General features: G+C 67.0%; 1 protein-coding gene across 1 annotated transcript in view; it reads left to right on the top strand.

Moving 5' to 3' along the window:
- Positions 1-2,748: 2,748 nt before the first annotated feature.
- Positions 2,749-19,229, top strand: part of UNC93A (unc-93 homolog A) — a gene marked incomplete at both ends in the record, with an annotated part of 17,279 nt that continues 798 nt past the window's right edge. The window contains 7 exons of the mRNA XM_081094246.1: positions 2,749-2,835; positions 3,712-3,893; positions 4,988-5,217; positions 6,516-6,641; positions 8,141-8,349; positions 10,470-10,605; positions 11,792-11,923. Coding sequence (XP_080950372.1) covers positions 2,749-2,835; positions 3,712-3,893; positions 4,988-5,217; positions 6,516-6,641; positions 8,141-8,349; positions 10,470-10,605; positions 11,792-11,923 — 1,102 coding nt within the window. The remainder of the gene's footprint in view (positions 2,836-3,711; positions 3,894-4,987; positions 5,218-6,515; positions 6,642-8,140; positions 8,350-10,469; positions 10,606-11,791; positions 11,924-19,229) is intronic.

The following is a 19,229-nucleotide window of genomic DNA, read 5'->3' as shown; positions in this document are numbered from 1 at the left end:
GTGAAATAGACTCGGCTCGCAGGCCGTGGCGCTGTCTCTCCATCAGAGAGGGCAGCGTCCCACCCAGACCCAGCCTTCTTCTCTTGTCTGTCTTTTCTCATCCTTCAGGCTCACCCATGGCCATGCCGGCCGGCACAGGAGGCAAGCCAGACGTAAACTAGAGCGAGAGACAGCGGATGTAGGATGCCCCTCTGCCCTCCCTGCTGGAGGTCCAGACTCCTGGGCCGGCCCAGCCCTCTCAGCCCGGCCCCGGCCCGGCCCCCTCCCGGCCCCGCTCGTGGTGACTTGCCCTGTGAGTCACTCTTCTCTTCCTATTTCAATCCCGTTCCCTCTCCCGGAGGATGCGCACAAGCGTCCCTCAGGCTCAGCTCAGACGCCGCCCTGTGGGCCCGCCTCCTCCCCGGGCATCTGGCTCCTCGCTGTCCATGGCCCCGCCTGCCCATGGTCCCTCGTGTCACAATGCAGCCACCTGCCCACTGGCCGCACCCCCACTCATGGGAGCCAGGAGGTCACGGGCAAGGGCGGCGCCTGCTCACAGCTCTAGCGCGGTCCCTTCCCCAGCTCCCCGCACACCATGGCGCCAGCTCCATGAGCATGAGCGCTATGCGGAGAAGTAAGTCTGAGGGGCTGCCCAGCACCCCCCAGAGGAGCCCCAGGGGGCCGGTGGAGGCCGCACTGCAGGGCGCCGGGTGGAGGCAGCGCCCGCCATGGACGCCGTGGTCGGATGCGGGGCCGGGGGAGCCAGGGGAGCCGGGGTAGAGCCGACCTCGGGCAGAGGTGAGATGGGGCTCCTGACGACGCCCGCTAGGTGGATGGTGTTGGCCTGAGTGATGGGGGGGGGAGGCTGTGTGAGCCCCTGAATGGGAAGGCGATGGCCAAAGTGCCCGAGGCTGAGAACCTAAAGCCAATGAGAAGAAAACCATGATTTTCAAAAATTACTATTTTCTCTCTTATTTTATTTTATTTTTAATTTTCTCTCTTTTAAAAATATATTTTTATTGATTTCAGAGAGGAAGGGAGAGGGAGACAGAGATAGAAATATCAATGATGAGAGAGAATCATGGATCGGCTGCCTCCTGCACGCCCCCTACTGGGGATCGAGCCCACAACCCCGGCCTGTGCCCTGACCGGGAATCGAACCGTGACCTCCTGGCTCATAGGTCCACGCTCAACCACGGAGCCGCGCCGGCCCGGCCATTACTATTTCCTCTGAGTCAAGGTCATATTGCAGGTAAGTTGATGTTGGTTCGGAGTTCAGTTGAGTGCACAGGCCTCCCTCAGGCTCCGAACCCGCGGGTGAGCGGATGAGGAGAGAACCGTGTAATGGACTGTCCACCCAGAGGCCCCCGGGCCCCAAACAGTGACGCTCCCGAGTTGGGGGGCCCGTCCTACTGGCCTCACACGGAGAGAACGGCTCTGGGGCCCGAGGTCCATTGGCAGAGGACGCCACCTGGGGGGCCGCCAGCCCCCGACGACGCACGCACAACCTTCCTCACAGGGACCCTGCCAGGCAGTGCTGGCTGAGCCCCGCCCGCCCAGGGGACTGGACGACCCGAGCGGTGGGCTGGGCTGACTCAGGCTGGTCCCATCTGTGTCTTCCTTTCCTAGGGACGTGGCTTTGGGGCGTGGGGTGCTCTTTGCGGGGCTGGAATGAAAAGCAGCGGCGAACACGGGGGTTTCTCACAAGGACACACAGCAGGGGTCCAGGCCACCTCCTCTCCGGGCAGTCCCGGCAGCACCTGCCAGCCCGCCTGCCCGGACCTGAGGAGGCGGCGCCCGAGGGGACAGATCAGGGGACAGATCAGGGGACAGAGCGTATCTCCTGTCTTATCACTCGGGGAGCTACGGACGCCACGCCCCCTCCCCCCTTCCCCGATGTCCCTCAGAGCAGGAGCCAGGGCCACGCAAAGTGTCTTTGTAAAAACATGTTTCCTTTAAAATCCGCATTCTTCCTGAAAATGTGGGAGTAGTACATGGGTGTCTACTGTCCAGACCAGGCTGTGCTGAGTCTCCTGAGAGGCGCGCTGCGTGCCAGCGGTGTGTGCATGCGTGTCCACGTGTGTGCGTGTGCGCACATTGGTATTCCTCGGTGCCCACCCTGCGTGTGTCCAGAAACCACCTCGCCGTTTCCAGTGGACGTTGAGAAACGCGCTCGCCTAGCCACACAGCTTCCCGAAGAAGCAGCTGCTGAGCCAGGAATTCACAAACAGGCCGGGCCGCCTGTGCCAGCGGCTTTGATCCTCAAGACTGAAGTTCACGCTGCGCACTGACCGTCTGTGGGCGTGGAGGGTGCGCCGTGTTCCTGCTGGTGCGAGCGCGCTCGTCTATGGTGTGTGACGACTGTCTTCTGGAGCAGGACGCCAGCCCCTGGCTGCAGGACCACGTCTGGAAACAAAGCGGAGGGTGAGGACACACGCGCGCGCACACGCACACACTCACGCACATGCACACACACGCGCGCGCGCACACACACACACGCACACGGGCGCATGCACACGGCTGAGCCGGCCTCCGGCAGTGCTGGGCGTGGCTGTGGGTTGCAGCAAAGGTGAATGAGTCACCTGGGCTGCTTCATGGCCTCAGCCAGAACCAAGTTCACCACCTCCCAGCCCAGTGACTATCGTCTCTAGCTCACGGGGGGTGGGGGGGTGAGACTCGGCGCGGCTGACTCCGTGCCCACGGCCCAGGGCGCTCCTGCAGGGACCGCAGCCCGCGAGCCCGCTGATGGTCGACGCCCGTCGGGGGACGATGGACCGGAGCCTGCGGAACGTGCTGGTGGTGGCCCTGGGCTTCCTGCTTCTCTTCACGGCCTACGGCGGCCTCCAGAGCCTGCAGGTGCGCAGCCCGCTCGCTCCTCCGGCCTTAAGAATCCAGGTCACAGGGGGGACCCGGCTTCGCTCCCTGTGAACCTCGCCCCCAGCCCCCCCGAGCAGCCGTGGTGTGGGCCTCCCTCCCCGAGCAGCCGTCACACCCCGCCGGTGGGCGCTGACCCTTGGACCCGCAGAGCAGGTCGGGGAGCCGACTGGAGAGGACAGCTTTGCCTCTGGGTGGGTGGTTGATGGGAGGCGTTGGGGGAGGTGCTGGAATGTGTCAGAGTCCACGGGACCCTGGGGGTCAGGGCCGCTTCCAGCAAAGCCGTGACCGTGGACAGCGGGGGCATCGGTGTGACCGCGGGGCTGCCTCTCCCCCGGGTCCCTCCGAAGGGCCTGGGAGGAGACTGGCTGCTCAGTCCCAGGCAGCTACCCTTCCAGTCTGGTCTTTTACTGAACTGACCTCCAGGCACCCCAAGGCAGGGCACCTCCTCATCCTCCAGGGCTCATGCAGCCCCCACTCCTTCTAGAAAAGTCTCCTGACTCCACGGCCAACCTCAGTGCCCCCCAAGCCCATCACCGACGCTGCTGACACCTGGCAGCTCTGCCACCATCCCTGACCCGCAGCCCTCTCCCCTGGGCCCAGCTCCCTCCTCCTCCTGCCCCAGCCCCCAGCCCAGCTGCCCCTTCTGTCCTTGGAGGGTGGGGTGTCAGGGCAGGAGGCCTCTCAGCCACCTCCCCCCAGCACTTTCCCTCCGGGGTGTCTAGAAGCAGCTCCCCCCACCCTCCCTCCTTCGGCTGGAGAAGGGCCTCCCCGGGCAGCGGCCGCTGGGGACTCGGGGCTGCAGAGGAGCCGCCCTGGGCCCGGGCCGGCCGCTGAGGGGCCGCTTTGTCCCCACAGAGCAGCCTGTACAGCGACGGGGGCCTGGGCGTGACGGTGCTGAGCACGCTGTACGGCGCGGTGCTGCTGTCCTCCATGCTGCTGCCGCCGCTGCTCATCCGGGCGCTGGGCTGCAAGTGGACCATCGTCCTCTCCATGGGCTGCTACGTGGCCTTCTCCCTGGGCAACTTCTACGCCAGCTGGTACCACGGCCGCCCGTCCCGCCCGTCCTGCCCGTCCCGCCCGGGGCGGCGGCACACGCTCCGCACGGCCCGGCACCCCTGCTCCTGCTCAGCATGAGCTCGGCTTCTGCTCGGCCGTGTCCGGCTCCGCCCCCTCCCGCCTCCCGGTCCCCTCTGCCCCTCCTGCGGCCTGGGTGGGCCTCTCTCGGAGCGGGGACTTTCGGGGACCAGTGACGACCGAGAATCCAAGCGTCCAGGGCGGTTTCAGGGAGACAGTGCGGAGGGGACCCTCACCCTCCGCACAGAAAGTGGGCGGCCCCCTGAGCGCACCTGCTCCCTGAAGGAAAGCGACCCCCAGGGCCTCTACGCCCCCCCCCCGGTGCACCCACCAGGCCTCCCTGTGAGGGACCCGCTCGCCACCCAGGCCTCCCCATCAGGGAGGCCTCGCAGCCTGTGTGCTGTTACCACGGAGTTTCCGTGCAGCCCATGCACGCAGCCCTCGCTGTCACACGGGAGCTGTGAGCGGCTCCTGGACCCGTGGCTCTTGTTCTTTTGTTTATATTTTTATTGATGTCAGAGAGGAAGGGAGAGAGAGAAACATCCATGATGAGGGAGAACCACGGACCGGCTGCCTCCTGCACGCCCCACACAGGGATGGAGCCTGCAACCCGGGCCTGTGCCCCGACTGGGAATTGAACCGTGACCTCCTGGTTCCTAGGTCGAGGCTCAGCCCCTGAGCCACGCCGGCCGGGCTGGACCCAGCCCTCTTGATTGTAGTCTCGGCTCCTGGGCGTCGCCGTCCACCACAGGGGAGGCCCTGGCCCTGCCTTTCCTCCCGCGAATGCACCTGAGCCAGGAAAGGGCCGGCTCCGCCCGCGCCCCGGGTCTGACGGGTCAGGGGATGGGCCCGCCAGCCCACAGCACAGCCCCGCCCCGGGTCTGACGGGTCAGGGCATGGGCCCGCCAGCCCACAGCACAGCCCCACCCCGGGTCTGACGGGTCAGGGGGTGGGCCCGCCAGCCCACAGCACAGCCCCGCCCCGGGCCGGCCCGGCTTCCTCCCAGCGGAGGGGAGCGTGGGGGCCGCGGCACCTCACGTCGGTGCTTCCCCGACAGGTACACACTGATCCCCACCTCCATCCTGCTGGGCCTGGGCGCGGCCCCGCTGTGGTCGGCTCAGTGCACCTACCTCACCATCGCGGGGAACTCGCACGCAGCGCAGGCGGGAAAGGAGGGCCTGGACGTGGTGAACCACTATTTCGGCATCTTCTTCCTCATTTTCCAGTCGTCGGGCGTGTGGGGCAACCTCATCTCGTCCCTCGTGTTCGGCCAGATGCCCACTCAAGGTGAAAGGGACGGGCTGTGATGACGCTGAGGGTCCCTGGTCCCAGGTGCGCGCGTCCCGGGACCCGAGCGGGTGACCCCGGGAGGCCCTGCAGGCGCGCTCTCCACCTGCCCCTGCCTCGGGCCACCTGCTCCCTGGCTCCTCCCGGCCGTGTGGGTGGCCTGAGGGTCCCCCTTGGTCCTGGCCTCGCCCTCTGGGGGGAGGGGCGCTGAGGCCGCCTGTGGAGCCTGGGTCTACGCACTCAGCACTGTCCTCTGAGCCCGAGAACAGTCCGATGCCTTGTTTTCCGGCTGAACGGACCCGCTGACCAGCGTGTCACATGCTGAGACCACTGACACCTCCACCGGCCCGAACATTTGCTGGCTGACGTTTTTGTTTTGTTTTTAATATATTTTTATTGACTTCAGAGAGGAAGGGAGAGGGGGAGAGAGATAGAAACTCAATGATGAGAGAGAATCATCGATCGGCTGCCTCCTGCACACCCCACCCTGGGGATGGAGCCCACAACCCAGGCCTGTGCCCTGACCGGGAATCGAACCGTGACCTCCTGGTTCACAGGTCAACGCGCAACCACTGAGCCACGCCAGCCGGGCTGACTGACGGAAGGCCCTGGCCAGACGTGGGTGTAAAGCGTGTACCTGTCTTGTGTTGCCCTGGGATGTCCGAGGATTTAGACCAAGGGCCGAGGACAAAAGTCTCTGATTCTCACAGGAGACCTTTATTGATGGGGGAGTCCTGACCCCTGACCTCTGGGACCCCTTCCAGCCCCGGCCCTCCAGTCTGCCCGGGTAGGAAGTCCGGCCCTGGGGAACCTATGACACCCGCCTTCCCTCGCCCCTCCCCTCCCCCGTGCGATGTGACAGCTCCCATTTCACTCTAGCAGACAAGGAAGCTAACGCTCAGAAAAGACACGACATGGCCTGCCGAGGCCCTGGGCTGGCAGAAACGGGTCTGAATGAGGACCCGCCTTCCCGACACCATTCCCAGACCCATTCTTTCTTCTAATGAACGTGGAAAAGTTGAAACTGTTCACTTATGTCAAAGAGTCATTGCACCAGCAGCCAACACGGATTGCACGTTTGTCCGAACTGGCTTAAGATCAGGCGTGCGGACACGGGCCCCTGGGGAAATGTCCTCGGAGACCCTTGGCCACACCGCCTGCTCTGTGACACTGAGCCGTGGCGATGTCTGGCTGGGGGTGGGTCTGCCCTCCCTTTCCCGGGCACTTCCACTCCCCGTGTCCCACATCCCATCAGCTTCCCCGGGTTCTCACGCCCCCGCCCCCACCCCCCCCCCCAGGGGCCATCCCCGAGGAGCAGCTCCTGTCCTGCGGGGCCAACGACTGCCTGATGGCCACGGCGCCCGGCAACAGCACCCAGCGCCCGTCCCAGGAGCTGGTCTACACGCTGCTGGGCATCTACACAGGTGTGCGGGGCACGGAGCGTGTCTCCTGGGGTTTGGTTCCTGCCTTTCTTGCCGGGGCCTATAAGTCCCTCTCCTCTACGCAAGGCCGCGCTCCCATAGAGACAAAAAACAGGAAAGGGGGAGAATGGGCCGAAGGGCAGAGAGCTCGGCCTCCCTGAGCGACTTCCCAGGGCGGCTGGCCTCAGCCTCATCGCGAGGTTCTTCCAGGCGCAGTCTTTTCCGTGTGCCACGCCCGCAGTCCCCCGGTCACGCCTCTTGAGAAGGTCCTGGGTCTCAGGGCAGCTCTGGACTCATCCGTACCTCCTCGGAAACACGCAGCTTCCTTACCCATGACCCCCTCTCACAGGCCCCTGATGGGGCTTTGGGGGCAGTGTCCTAAAGGGGGGGGGGGTCCTAGCGGGTGGGAAAGTGTCCTGGGGGGGCAGTGTCCGGGGGGGGCGGCAGTGTCCGGGGGGGCAGTGTCCTGGGGGGGCAGTGTCCTGGGGGGGTAGTGTCCTGGGGGGGGCAGTGTCCTGGGGGGTGTAGTGTCCGGGGGGGGGCAGTGTCCTGGGGGGGGTAGTGTCCGGGGGGGGGCAGTGTCCTGGGGGGGGGGGTACTGTCCGGGGGGGCAGTGTCCTGGGGGGGTAGTGTCCGGGGGGGGCAGTGTCCTGGGGGGGGTAGTGTCCTGGGGGGGTAGTGCCCTGGGGGGGTAGTGTCCTGGGGGGGCAGTGTCCTGGGGGGGTAGTGCCCTGGGGGGGCAGTGTCCTGGGGGGGTAGTGCCCTGGGGGGGGCAGTGTCCTGGGGGGGGTAGTGTCCGGGGGGGGGCAGTGTCCTGGGGGGGGTAGTGTCCTGGGGGGGCAGTGTCCTGGGGGGGTAGTGCCCTGGGGGGGGCAGTGTCCTGGGGGGGTAGTGTCCGGGGGGGGCAGTGTCCTGGGGGGGGTAGTGTCCTGGGGGGGCAGTGTCCTGGGGGGGCAGTGTCCTGGGGGAGCAGTGTCCTTGGGGGGCAGTGCCCGGGGGGGACAGTGTCCTAGCAGGGGCTTAAAACCCATGGGGACTGTGGCGAAGGGACGCTGGCCACCTAGTGGGCAATGGACACGCCTTCCCCAGGACGGCACACGGCAGGTAGGGGTGGTTGGGAGGGCTTCACAGTTGACATTGCCAGAGTGCCCTGTGCCAGGCGTGGTGACCACTGTGTGTAGGAACCAAGGTGACAGGAGACCTGAGTGCGTCAGGTGTGGCCTGCAGGTCCCACCTGCAGTTGGGATTTGAGGTGGGCTGTCACCTCCAGGGAGGAGGAAGGGACAGTGGAGCTGTGTCCTGTGGCCCCCTATGGCCCATGGCTCCCGGTCCCGTGGCTCCAGTCCCGTGGCTCCCAGTCCTGTGGCTCCTAGTCCCATGACTCCTGTGTCCCGTGGCTCCTGGTCCCATGGCTCCCGGTCCCGTGGCTCCCAGTCCCGTGGCTCCTGTGTCCTGTGGCTCCTGGTCCCAGACCAGTAGCAGCTGCTGTGCTTCCCTTTCAGGGAGCGGCGTCCTGGCCATCCTGCTGGTCGCGCTCTTTCTCGACCCCATCAGAGAGGCTCCGGACAAAAGTGAAGGCGAGACGCCATCTGTTCTGTCCACTTTGCTGTCGACATTCAAGCTTTTCAGAGACAAACGCCTGCGTCTCCTCATGCTGCTGCCCATGTACAGCGGGTTCGAACAGGCCTTCCTGGCAGGCGACTACACGAGGGTAGGGCCTGGTGGGTGGTGACCGAGGGTAGGGCCTGGAGGGTGGTGATGGAGGGTAGGGCCTGGCGGGTGGTGATGGAGGGTAGGGCCTGGAGGGTGGTGATGGAGGGTAGGGCCTGGAGGGTGGTGATGGAGGGTAGGGCCTGGCGGGTGGTGATGGAGGGTAGGGCCTGGAGGGTGGTGATGGAGGGTAGGGCCTGGCGGGTGGTGATGGAGGGTAGGGCCTGGCGGGTGGTGATGGAGGGTAGGGCCTGGCGGGTGGTGATGGAGGGTAGGGCCTGGAGGGTGGTGATGGAGGGTAGGGCCTGGCGGGTGGTGATGGAGGGTAGGGCCTGGCGGGTGGTGATGGAGGGTAGGGCCTGGCGGGTGGTGATGGAGGGTAGGGCCAGGCGGGTGGTGATGGAGGGTAGGGCCTGGCGGGTGGTGACCTGAGGGTAGGGCCTGGCGGGTGGTGATGGAGGGTAGGGCCTGGCGGGTGGTGATGGAGGGTAGGGCCTGGCGGGTGGTGATGGAGGGTAGGGCCAGGCGGGTGGTGATGGAGGGTAGGGCCTGGCGGGTGGTGACCTGAGGGTAGGGCCTGGCGGGTGGTGATGGAGGGAAGGGCCTGGCGGGTGGTGATGGAGGGTAGGGCCTGGCGGGTGGTGATGGAGGGAAGGGCCTGGCGGGTGGTGACCTGAGGGTAGGGCCAGGCGGGTGGTGATGGAGGGTAGGGCCTGGTGGGTGGTGATGGAGGGTAGGGCCTGGCCAGTGGCTGCATGAGGGAAGGCGGTAGGCAGGTATATAACTTGCTAAGTGACCCTCCCCCGATAGGTAGCACTACTTTTAGAGCAGTGTTAGGTGGAACGCACAGCAATTTCCACACGCCCTGCCCCCACACCACAGCCCCACCAGCGGGTGCGCGTGCTGCCACCTGTGACTCTGCACCCACATGTCCGTCACCCATGTCCCGAGTTGACACACAGGTCCCTCTTGGTGCTGGGCATCCTGTGGGTGTGGACGAATGTGCAATGACATGGACCCCATGGTGGTGTCACACAGAACGTTTCGCTGCCCAAACCCTCTGTGCTCCCTGGTCACCCCCCCTCCACCTTTCCCACCTGCCTCCTGGGCCGAGCAGGCAATGACCAGCCCACCAGGAACGGCTCCCATGCACCCGGCACATGCTGAGCAGGCCAAGGCGTCCGGACATCTGTCCACACCATTAGGACAGGCCTCTCACAGGCCCAGCTCCAGGCTAGCACTGGATGGGCTGGACAGAGGCCCCCGCCAGGCCGGAGGGACAGGCCGCAGCCAGGTCGGAGGGACAGGCCGCAGCCAGGCCGGAGGGACAGGCCGCAGCCAGGTCGGAGGGACAGGCCGCAGCCAGGTCGGAGGGACAGGCCGCAGCCAGGTCGGAGGGACAGGCCGCAGCCAGGTCGGAGGGACAGGCCGCAGCCAGGCCGGAGGGACAGGCCGCAGCCAGGCCGGAGGGACAGGCCGCAGCCAGGTCGGAGGGACAGGCCGCAGCCAGGTCGGAGGGACAGGCCGCAGCCAGGCCGGAGGGACAGGCCGCAGCCAGGTCGGAGGGACAGGCCGCAGCCAGGTCGGAGGGACAGGCCGCAGCCAGGTCGGAGGGACAGGCCGCAGCCAGGCCGGAGGGACAGGCCGCAGCCAGGTCGGAGGGACAGGCCGCAGCCAGGTCGGAGGGACAGGCCGCAGCCAGGCCGGAGGGACAGGCCGGAGGGACAGGCCGCAGCCAGGTCGGAGGGACAGGCCGGAGGGACAGGCCGCAGCCAGGTCGGAGGGACAGGCCGCAGCCAGGCCGGAGGGACAGGCCGGAGGGACAGGCCGCAGCCAGGTCGGAGGGACAGGCCGGAGGGACAGGCCGCAGCCAGGTCGGAGGGACAGGTCGGAGGGACAGGCCGCAGCCAGGCCAGAGGGACAGGCCGCAGCCAGGTCGGAGGGACAGGCCGCAGCCAGGCCAGAGGGACAGGCCCCCGCCAGGCCGGAGGGACAGGCCGCAGCCAGGCCGGAGGGACAGGCCGCAGCCAGGCCGGAGGGACAGGCGGCAGGACAGGCGGCAGCAGACCGCCCACCCCCGCCCAGCCCGGCCGGCGGAGCGAGACGTCCGTGTCCCCGCAGTCCTACACCACCTGTGCCCTCGGCATCCACTTCGTGGGCTACGTGATGATCTGCTTCTCGGCCACCAACGCGCTGTGCTCCGAGCTCTACGGGAAGCTGGCGCAGTACACGGGCCGGGCCCCGCTCTATGCCCTCGGTAGGTGGACGCGCCCAGCTCCCCAGGAGCCCTTCCCCCCCCCCCCCCCCGCGGACCTGGCCCAGGGGCGGCACAGTGGTCTGCGCAGGGGCCCCGGGGGCGGTGTGACGGGGCAGCGGCGGGGGCAGTGGGGGTCACGCAGCCCGTGAAGGTGCCATGACTGAGGCGGGAGTAGGAGAGGGTTCTGAGGGCCGTGACCTGGGCCACCTGGTGCATGAAGGCTGAGCGTGAAGCGCCGGACTCCACGCCAAGCACACGCCACCTGCTCCCTCTGGGGAAGGAAGGACAGAGAACGCGGGGATGAGAAATCGGGGCCTCACACAGTTACCTGGGCGGGGCCTCGGGGGTCTGTCAGCAGAGGGGCCTGGGGCCGAGGAATCTGCGTCTCCCTCTCTTTTCCATCCTCCATCGCCCTGTGGGGTGACCCTGCCCACTTGGCAGATGAGCAAACAGGAACAGAGAGGGGTGGTGACTGCCCCAGGCCACACAGCCTCAGGGACCCCTGTGTCGGCAGCTTCCAGAGGCCCTGAGCTGCCCTGTGGCTACATTCTGAGGACACAGCGTCTGCAGAAACCCGGCCCATTGGGGCAAAGTCAGGGGGACTGGCCCAGGCGGTGGTGCTGGCCTCTCCTGCCATCCCTGCCCCAGCTCCCTTCCCCGAACGAAGAAGCCCTCCTCTCTCACTTCTGAACCCCCATAATGTGGGGCTCCTCTGCCCAGGCAAGACAGGGTTTCCCTCTGTGACCCCCCCCCCCCCCCCCCCCCGCAGAGCAGAGATCAGACCCTGTCAACATCAAATCCACCTGCAGGAGGCGACCTGGAGCATTTTTGTTTTTCTTCAAAATATATTTATTGGTGTCAGAGAGGAAAGGAGAGGGAGAGACAGATGGAAACACTAATGATGAGAGAGAATCATGGACCCGCTGCCTCCTGCACACCCCCCATTGGGGATCGAACCCACAACCCGGGCCTGTGCCCGGACCAGAAATCGGACCGTGACCTCCCGGTTCATAGGTCGACGCTCAGCCCCTGAGCCCCGCCCGTCGGCCGGGCCCGTCTGGAGCGTCTTCAGGAAACACTATTCACACCACGAAGCGATGACCAGGAAAAGATCCCTCACTGTGAGCTCGCGGACACCCTCACCTGTGGGCGTGGCCTCACCCGTGCGCCCCTCCCCCTCCCGCAGGTGCGGCCACCCACCTGTCCTGCATCATCGCCCTCCTGCTGTGGAGGCCGCACCCCGACCAGCTGCCCGTGTTCTTCGTGTTCTCCGGCCTCTGGGGCGTGGCCGACGCCGTCTGGCAGACGCAGAACAACGGTGAGTGCGCCGCACGGAGCCCCCTGCTCAGGTCCCCCACCCGCTGCCGTGGGGACCGGTGGGGCAGGGCCCACCGCCCTGACTGCCGTGTCCGAGGTGCCTGTGGGTGGCTGGCTGGCCCGTCTTCCTCAGTGAGATGAGCCATAGAGGAGAGGGTGTGGGGGAGCCACCGGGAGAGAGGGACGCAGGGTGAAGGGGGGCCACACCCGGAAGGCGGGGGGCGGCTGGCTGCCTGTGGCTGAGAATGAGGGATGAGGGTGGGCGCCGTAGCCCTGAGCTCCCACAGGCCCATCTGTGGCCCGTGAGGGGGTGTCGGGCCCCCCTATAGCAGGCCGCCACCCGTGCCCTGGCATCTGCAGCCGGGCCCGCCGCCCAGGCCCTGGGAGTGGCTCTGGGTGGAGGGGAGCCGCCTGCCTCACCGCCGTCACGTCAGCCTCGGTCGGGAAACACCTGGGGCAGAGACTGGGGGGCTGGTCCGCAAGCCCTGAGCCCGCTGGCCCGGCGGTGCCTGCACAGAGCTGGTGCACGTGGCCTCGCGAGTCCTGGTCTCAGGTGGCCCCTCCAGCAGCTGAGAAAACATCTTCAGACAAACCTGGCGTGGGTGGGTCTCCAGGCGTGGTTTCCACGTCGTTCCTGCTGCTTGGGGAGCGTGGCGTTCGAGGCCGCTGAGCGGGACACGCGTGGGAGGCTCGGGGCTGTCACCTGGAGGGTCTGGGCCCAGGCCCACACCGGGAGGAAGGGCTGACACCTCACAGGCCAGGCGTCGGCCATGCTCAGCAGCAGAAGCGGAACTCACCGGCTCTCCTTGGCATCGGCGTGTAAACCACGCCTGGCCACGCCACCTGTGGGCATCCGCACCCCCTGCCCCGGGAGCAGAGGGGGCGTGTCTGTCAGCATCGCCAGGTGGGGGGGGGGGCACCCGGTGTTCCACTGAGCCCTCCGCAGGCAGACGCCACCTCGCTCCCTGAAATGCTAGCTGACGGTCTGAATTCACCTGGATTTCATTTTATTTTAAATGTTTTTTAATTGACTTCAGAGAGGAAGGGAGAGGGGGAGAGAGAAACATCAATGATGAGAGCGAATCAGGGATCGGCTGCCTCCTGCACGCCCCACACTGGGCATCGAGCTCACAACCCGGGCCTGTGCCCCGACCGGGAATTGAACCCTGACCTCCTGGTTCATAGGTCGATGCTCAGCCACTGAGCCACACCAGCCGGGCAGCTCACCTGGATTTTAAAAGTATTTACACACACGGGCTGGGTACGGGAACGGGGTGAGAAACCACAGGGCTCTCTACAGCCACACCCAGCCCCACGCGACGGTGGCGGGGGTGCTCGGTCTCCTCCTCCCGGAGGCGGGGCCGTGGCTTTCACTCCGGCTCATCAGGGGCGAGGAGCCTCTGTGGAGAAGTTTGTCCGTGTGTCTGTCTCACAGGCGATGGGAGGCTCGAGGAGTGACGGGCGGGTAAAGGCTCGGAGAAGGCGCTCATTCGAAAGCAGTCATTCCGTCTTTTGTGCAGATAAACAGCGGCTTTTCTCGGGAAGCTCAGTGGGTGGGGAAGTGGTCACTCATTTGAGATTGCCTCGGGCGGCCGGTCTGCGCGGGGGCGAGGCTGTTCCTGCCCGCGGGGGCCGCCGGCGCTGGGCCGTCTGCACGTGCTCCGTGCGGCTCTGCCACCTCCCAAGAGCTGCTCTCGGTTTTGGTTTCTTGGTTTTTTCTTTCTAAACAGCAAATTGGGCCCCGACACGGCCCTCGCTGCACGCGTGTCCCTGTGAGAGCAGCGTGGGCCACGCCCCAGTGAGCGACGGGGGGTGCCGTCCCCTCCTGTCCGTCCCGTCCCCACGTGACCTGACCCCCAGCTTCCCGCAGGCTCAGCAGCTCGGAGGCGGGAACCCCACCAGCCGCTGGGTGTTCCCCGCGGGGCGGCCCCGGCCTCTGCCCCCGCGTGGAGCTGGGCCCTGGCTCCTGCCTGTTTATTCGCGGCGACAGCGTGTGAGAGACACGGGTGCTGTTGCCGTAGCAACCCTCACACGCCAATGCGCCACCTTTCAGATGCAGAAGGTCTGGTCTAAGAATACTCCCGCGGCCTGGCAGCCGCCAGAGGGGCTGCTTTCTGGCAGACAGACTGGGGAACCTGACCTCCTCCCGCCCCGTCCCCGCCCCCCCTCCCAGTGAGACGCTGCCCACCATCCCATCCCCGTCCCCCCCTCCCAGTGAGACGCTGCCCACCATCCCCGTCCCATCCCCCCCTCCCAGTGAGACACTGCCCACCATCCCCGTCCCGTCCCCCCCTCCCAGTGAGACACTGCCCACCATCCCCATCCCCGTCCCCCCCTCCCAGTGAGACACTGCCCACCATCCCATCCCCGTCCCCCCCTCCCAGTGAGACACTGCCCACCATCCCATCCCCGTCCCCCCCCTCCCAGTGAGACACTGCCCACCATCCCATCCCCGTCCCCCCCCTCCCAGTGAGACGCTGGCCACCATCCCATCCCCGTCCCCCCCTCCCAGTGAGACACTGCCCACCATCCCATCCCCGTCCCCCCCATCCCAGTGAGACACTGCCCACCATCCCATCCCCGTCCCCCCCTCCCAGTGAGACACTGCCCACCATCCCATCCCCGTCCCCCCCATCCCAGTGAGACACTGCCCACCATCCCATCCCCGTCCCCCCCCTCCCAGTGAGACACTGCCCACCATCCCATCCCCGTCCCCCCCATCCCAGTGAGACACTGCCCACCATCCCATCCCCGTCCCCCCCCTCCCAGTGAGACACTGCCCACCATCCCATCCCCGTCCCCCCCTCCCAGTGAGACACTGCCCACCATCCCATCCCCGTCCCCCCCATCCCAGTGAGACACTGCCCACCATCCCATCCCCGTCCCCCCCATCCCAGTGAGACACTGCCCACCATCCCATCCCCGTCCCCCCCTCCCAGTGAGACACTGCCCACCATCCCATCCCCGTCCCCCCCATCCCAGTGAGACACTGCCCACCATCCCATCCCCGTCCCCCCCATCCCAGTGAGACACTGCCCACCATCCCATCCCCGTCCCCCCCATCCCAGTGAGACACTGCCCACCATCCCATCCCCGTCCCCCCCTCCCAGTGAGACATTGCCCACCATCCCATCCCCGTCCCCCCCTCCCAGTGAGACACTGCCCACCATCCCATCCCCGTCCCCCCCATCCCAGTGAGACACTGCCCACCATCCCATCCCCGTCCCCCCCATCCCAGTGAGACGCTGCCCACCATCCCCATCCCCGTCCCCCCCATCCCAGTGAGACGCTGCCCACCATCCCCATCCCCGTCCCCCCCATCCCAGTGAGACACTGCCCACCATCCCATCCCCGTCCCCCCCCTCCCAGTGAGACACTGCCCACCATCCCATCCCCGTCCCCCCCTCCCAGTGAGACACTGCCCACCATCCCGTCCCCGTCCCCCCCTCCCAGTGAGACGCTGCCCACCATCCCATCCCCGTCCCCCCCATCCCAGTGAGACGCTGCCCACCATCCCCATCCCCGTCCCCCCCATCCCAGTGAGATGCTGCCCACCATCCCCGTCCCCGTCCCCCCTCCCAGTGAGACACTGCCCACCATCCCATCCCCGTCCCCCCCATCCCAGTGAGACGCTGCCCACCATCCCATCCCCGTCCCCCCCATCCCAGTGAGACGCTGCCCACCATCCCATCCCCGTCCCCCCCATCCCAGTGAGACGCTGCCCACCATCCCATCCCCGTCCCCGTCCCCCCCATCCCAGTGAGACACTGCCCACCATCCCCGTCCCGTCCCCGTCCCCCCCATCCCAGTGAGACGCTGCCCACCATCCCATCCCCGCCCCCCCTCCCAGTGAGACGCTGCCCACCATCCCATCCCTGCCCCCCCCTCCCAGTGAGACACTGCCCACCATCCCCGTCCCGTCCCCGTCCACCCTCCCAGTGAGACGCTGCCCACCATCCCATCCCCGTCCCCCCCTCCCAGTGAGACGCTGCCCACCATCCCATCCCCGTCCCCCCCTCCCAGTGAGACGCTGCCCACCATCCCATCCCCGTCCCCCCCTCCCAGTGAGACGCTGCCCACCATCCCATCCCCGTCCCCCCCTCCCAGTGAGACGCTGCCCACCATCCCATCCCCGTCCCCCCCTCCCAGTGAGACACTGCCCACCATCCCATCCCCGTCCCCCCCTCCCAGTGAGACACTGCCCACCATCCCCATCCCCGTCCCCCCCTCCCAGTGAGACGCTGCCCACCATCCCCGTCCCGTCCCCCCCCTCCCAGTGAGACACTGCCCACCATCCCCGTCCCGTCCCCCCCCTCCCAGTGAGACGCTGCCCACCATCCCCGTCCCGTCCCCCCCCTCCCAGTGAGACACTGCCCACCATCCCCGTCCCGTCCCCCCCTCCCAGTGAGACACTGCCCACCATCCCCGTCCCGTCCCCCCCCTCCCAGTGAGACACTGCCCACCATCCCCGTCCCGTCCCCCGCCTCCCAGTGAGACACTGCCCACCATCCCATCCCCGTCCCCCCCCTCCCAGTGAGACGCTGCCCACCATCCCCGTCCCGTCCCCCCCCTCCCAGTGAGACACTGCCCACCATCCCCGTCCCGTCCACCCCTCCCAGTGAGACACTGCCCACCATCCCATCCCCGTCCCCCCCTCCCAGTGAGACGCTGCCCACCATCCCCGTCCCGTCCACCCCTCCCAGTGAGACACTGCCCACCATCCCCGTCCCGTCCCCCGCCTCCCAGTGAGACACTGCCCACCATCCCATCCCCGTCCCCCCCCTCCCAGTGAGACGCTGCCCACCATCCCCGTCCCGTCCCCCCCCTCCCAGTGAGACACTGCCCACCATCCCCGTCCCGTCCACCCCTCCCAGTGAGACACTGCCCACCATCCCATCCCCGTCCCCCCCTCCCAGTGAGACGCTGCCCACCATCCCCGTCCCGTCCCCCCCCTCCCAGTGAGACACTGCCCACCATCCCCGTCCCGTCCACCCCTCCCAGTGAGACACTGCCCACCATCCCATCCCCGTCCCCCCCTCCCAGTGAGACACTGCCCACCATCCCCGTCCCGTCCACCCCTCCCAGTGAGACACTGCCCACCATCCCCATCCCCGTCCCCCCCATCCCAATGAGACACTGCCCACCATCCCATCCCCGTCCCCCCCTCCCAGTGAGACACTGCCCACCATCCCCATCCCCGTCCCCCCCATCCCAGTGAGACACTGCCCACCATCCCCGTCCCGTCCCCCCCCTCCCAGTGAGACGCTGCCCACCATCCCCGTCCCGTCCCCCCCATCCCAGTGAGACACTGCCCACCATCCCATCCCCGTCCCCCCCTCCCAGTGAGACGCTGCCCACCATCCCCATCCCCATCCCCCCCCTCCCAGTGAGACGCTGGCCACCATCCCATCCCCGTCCCCCCCTCCCAGTGAGACGCTGCCCACCATCCCCGTCCCGTCCCCCCCATCCCAGTGAGACACTGCCCACCATCCCATCCCCGTCCCCCCCTCCCAGTGAGACGCTGGCCACCATCCCATCCCCGTCCCCCCCTCCCAGTGAGACGCTGCCCACCATCCCCGTCCCGTCCCCCCCTCCCAGTGAGACGCTGCCCACCATCCCATCCCCGTCCCCCCCTCCCAGTGAGACGCTGCCCACCATCCCATCCCCGTCCCCCCCATCCCAGTGAGACGCTGCCCACCATCCCATCCCCGTCCCCCCTCCCAGTGAGACACTGCCCACCATCCCATCCCCGTCCCCGTCCCCCCCTCCCAGTGAGACGCTGCCCACCATCCCGTCCCCGTCCCCCCCTCCCAGTGAGACGCTGCCCACCATCCCATCCCCGTCCCCCCCATCCCAGTGAGACACTGCCCACCATCCCCATCCCCGTCCCCCCCTCCCAGTGAGACACTGCCCACCATCCCCATCCCCGTCCCCCCCTCCCAGTGAGACACTGCCCACCATCCCCATCCCCGTCCCCCCCTCCCAGTGAGACACTGCCCACCATCCCCATCCCCGTCCCCCCCTCCCAGTGAGACGCTGCCCACCATCCCCGTCCCCGTCCCCCCTCCCAGTGAGACGCTGCCCACCATCCCGTCCCCGTCCCCCCCTCCCAGTGAGACACTGCCCACCATCCCATCCCCGTCCCCATCCCCCCCTCCCAGTGAGACACTGCCCACCATCCCCATCCCCATCCCCCCCTCCCAGTGAGACACTGCCCACCATCCCATCCCCGTCCCCATCCCCCCCTCCCAGTGAGACACTGCCCACCATCCCCATCCCCATCCCCCCCTCCCAGTGAGACGCTGCCCACCATCCCATCCCCGTCCCCCCCTCCCAGTGAGACGCTGCCCACCATCCCATCCCCGTCCCCCCCTCCCAGTGAGACACTGCCCACCATCCCATCCCCGTCCCCCCCTCCCAGTGAGACACTGCCCACCATCCCATCCCCGTCCCCATCCCCCCTCCCAGTGAGACGCTGCCCACCATCCCATCCCCGTCCCCATCCCCCCCTCCCAGTGAGATGCTGCCCACCATCCCATCCCCGTCCCCCCCTCCCAGTGAGACACTGCCCACCATCCCGTCCCCGTCCCCCCCTCCCAGTGAGACACTGCCCACCATCCCATCCCCGTCCCCATCCCCCCCTCCCAGTGAGACGCTGCCCACCATCCCATCCCCGTCCCCCCCTCCCAGTGAGACACTGCCCACCATCCCATCCCCGTCCCCCCCTCCCAGTGAGACGCTGCCCACCATCCCATCCCCGTCCCCCCTCCCAGTGAGACACTGCCCACCATCCCATCCCCGTCCCCCCCTCCCAGTGAGACGCTGCCCACCATCCCATCCCCGTCCCCCCCTCCCAGTGGGACACTGCCCACCGCCCTGGTCTCGGCCTCCCCTCGCTGGTCTAGCCTCCTTCTTCAAGGACGGGGTCAGCGTCAGCACTGCCCCCTCCCCCCCACCCTCCCGTCTGCCCTGGGAGGAGGGGGCCACAGAGCAAGGCAAGAGCAGGCACCTTTCTTTTTAGATAACTTTTTATTTTTTATATGTTTTTATTGACTTTAGAGCAGTGGTTCTCAACCTGTGGGTCGCGACCCCTTTGGCGGTCGAACGACCCTTTCACAGGGGTCGCCTCAGACCATCAGAAAACACATCTATAATTACATATTGTTTTTGTGATTGATCACTATGCTTTAATTATGTTCAATTTGTAACAATGACATTGCGGGTCACAACATGAGGAGCTGTGTTAAAGGGTCGCAGCATCAGGAAGGTTGAGAACTACTTCTTTAGAAAGAGGAAGGGCCGAAACC

Source organism: Myotis nattereri (assembly GCF_964212035.1).
Source record: "Myotis nattereri genome assembly, chromosome: 6".
Taxonomy (NCBI): domain Eukaryota; kingdom Metazoa; phylum Chordata; class Mammalia; order Chiroptera; family Vespertilionidae; genus Myotis; species Myotis nattereri.
This window is presented reverse-complemented; position numbering and strand designations above follow the sequence as displayed.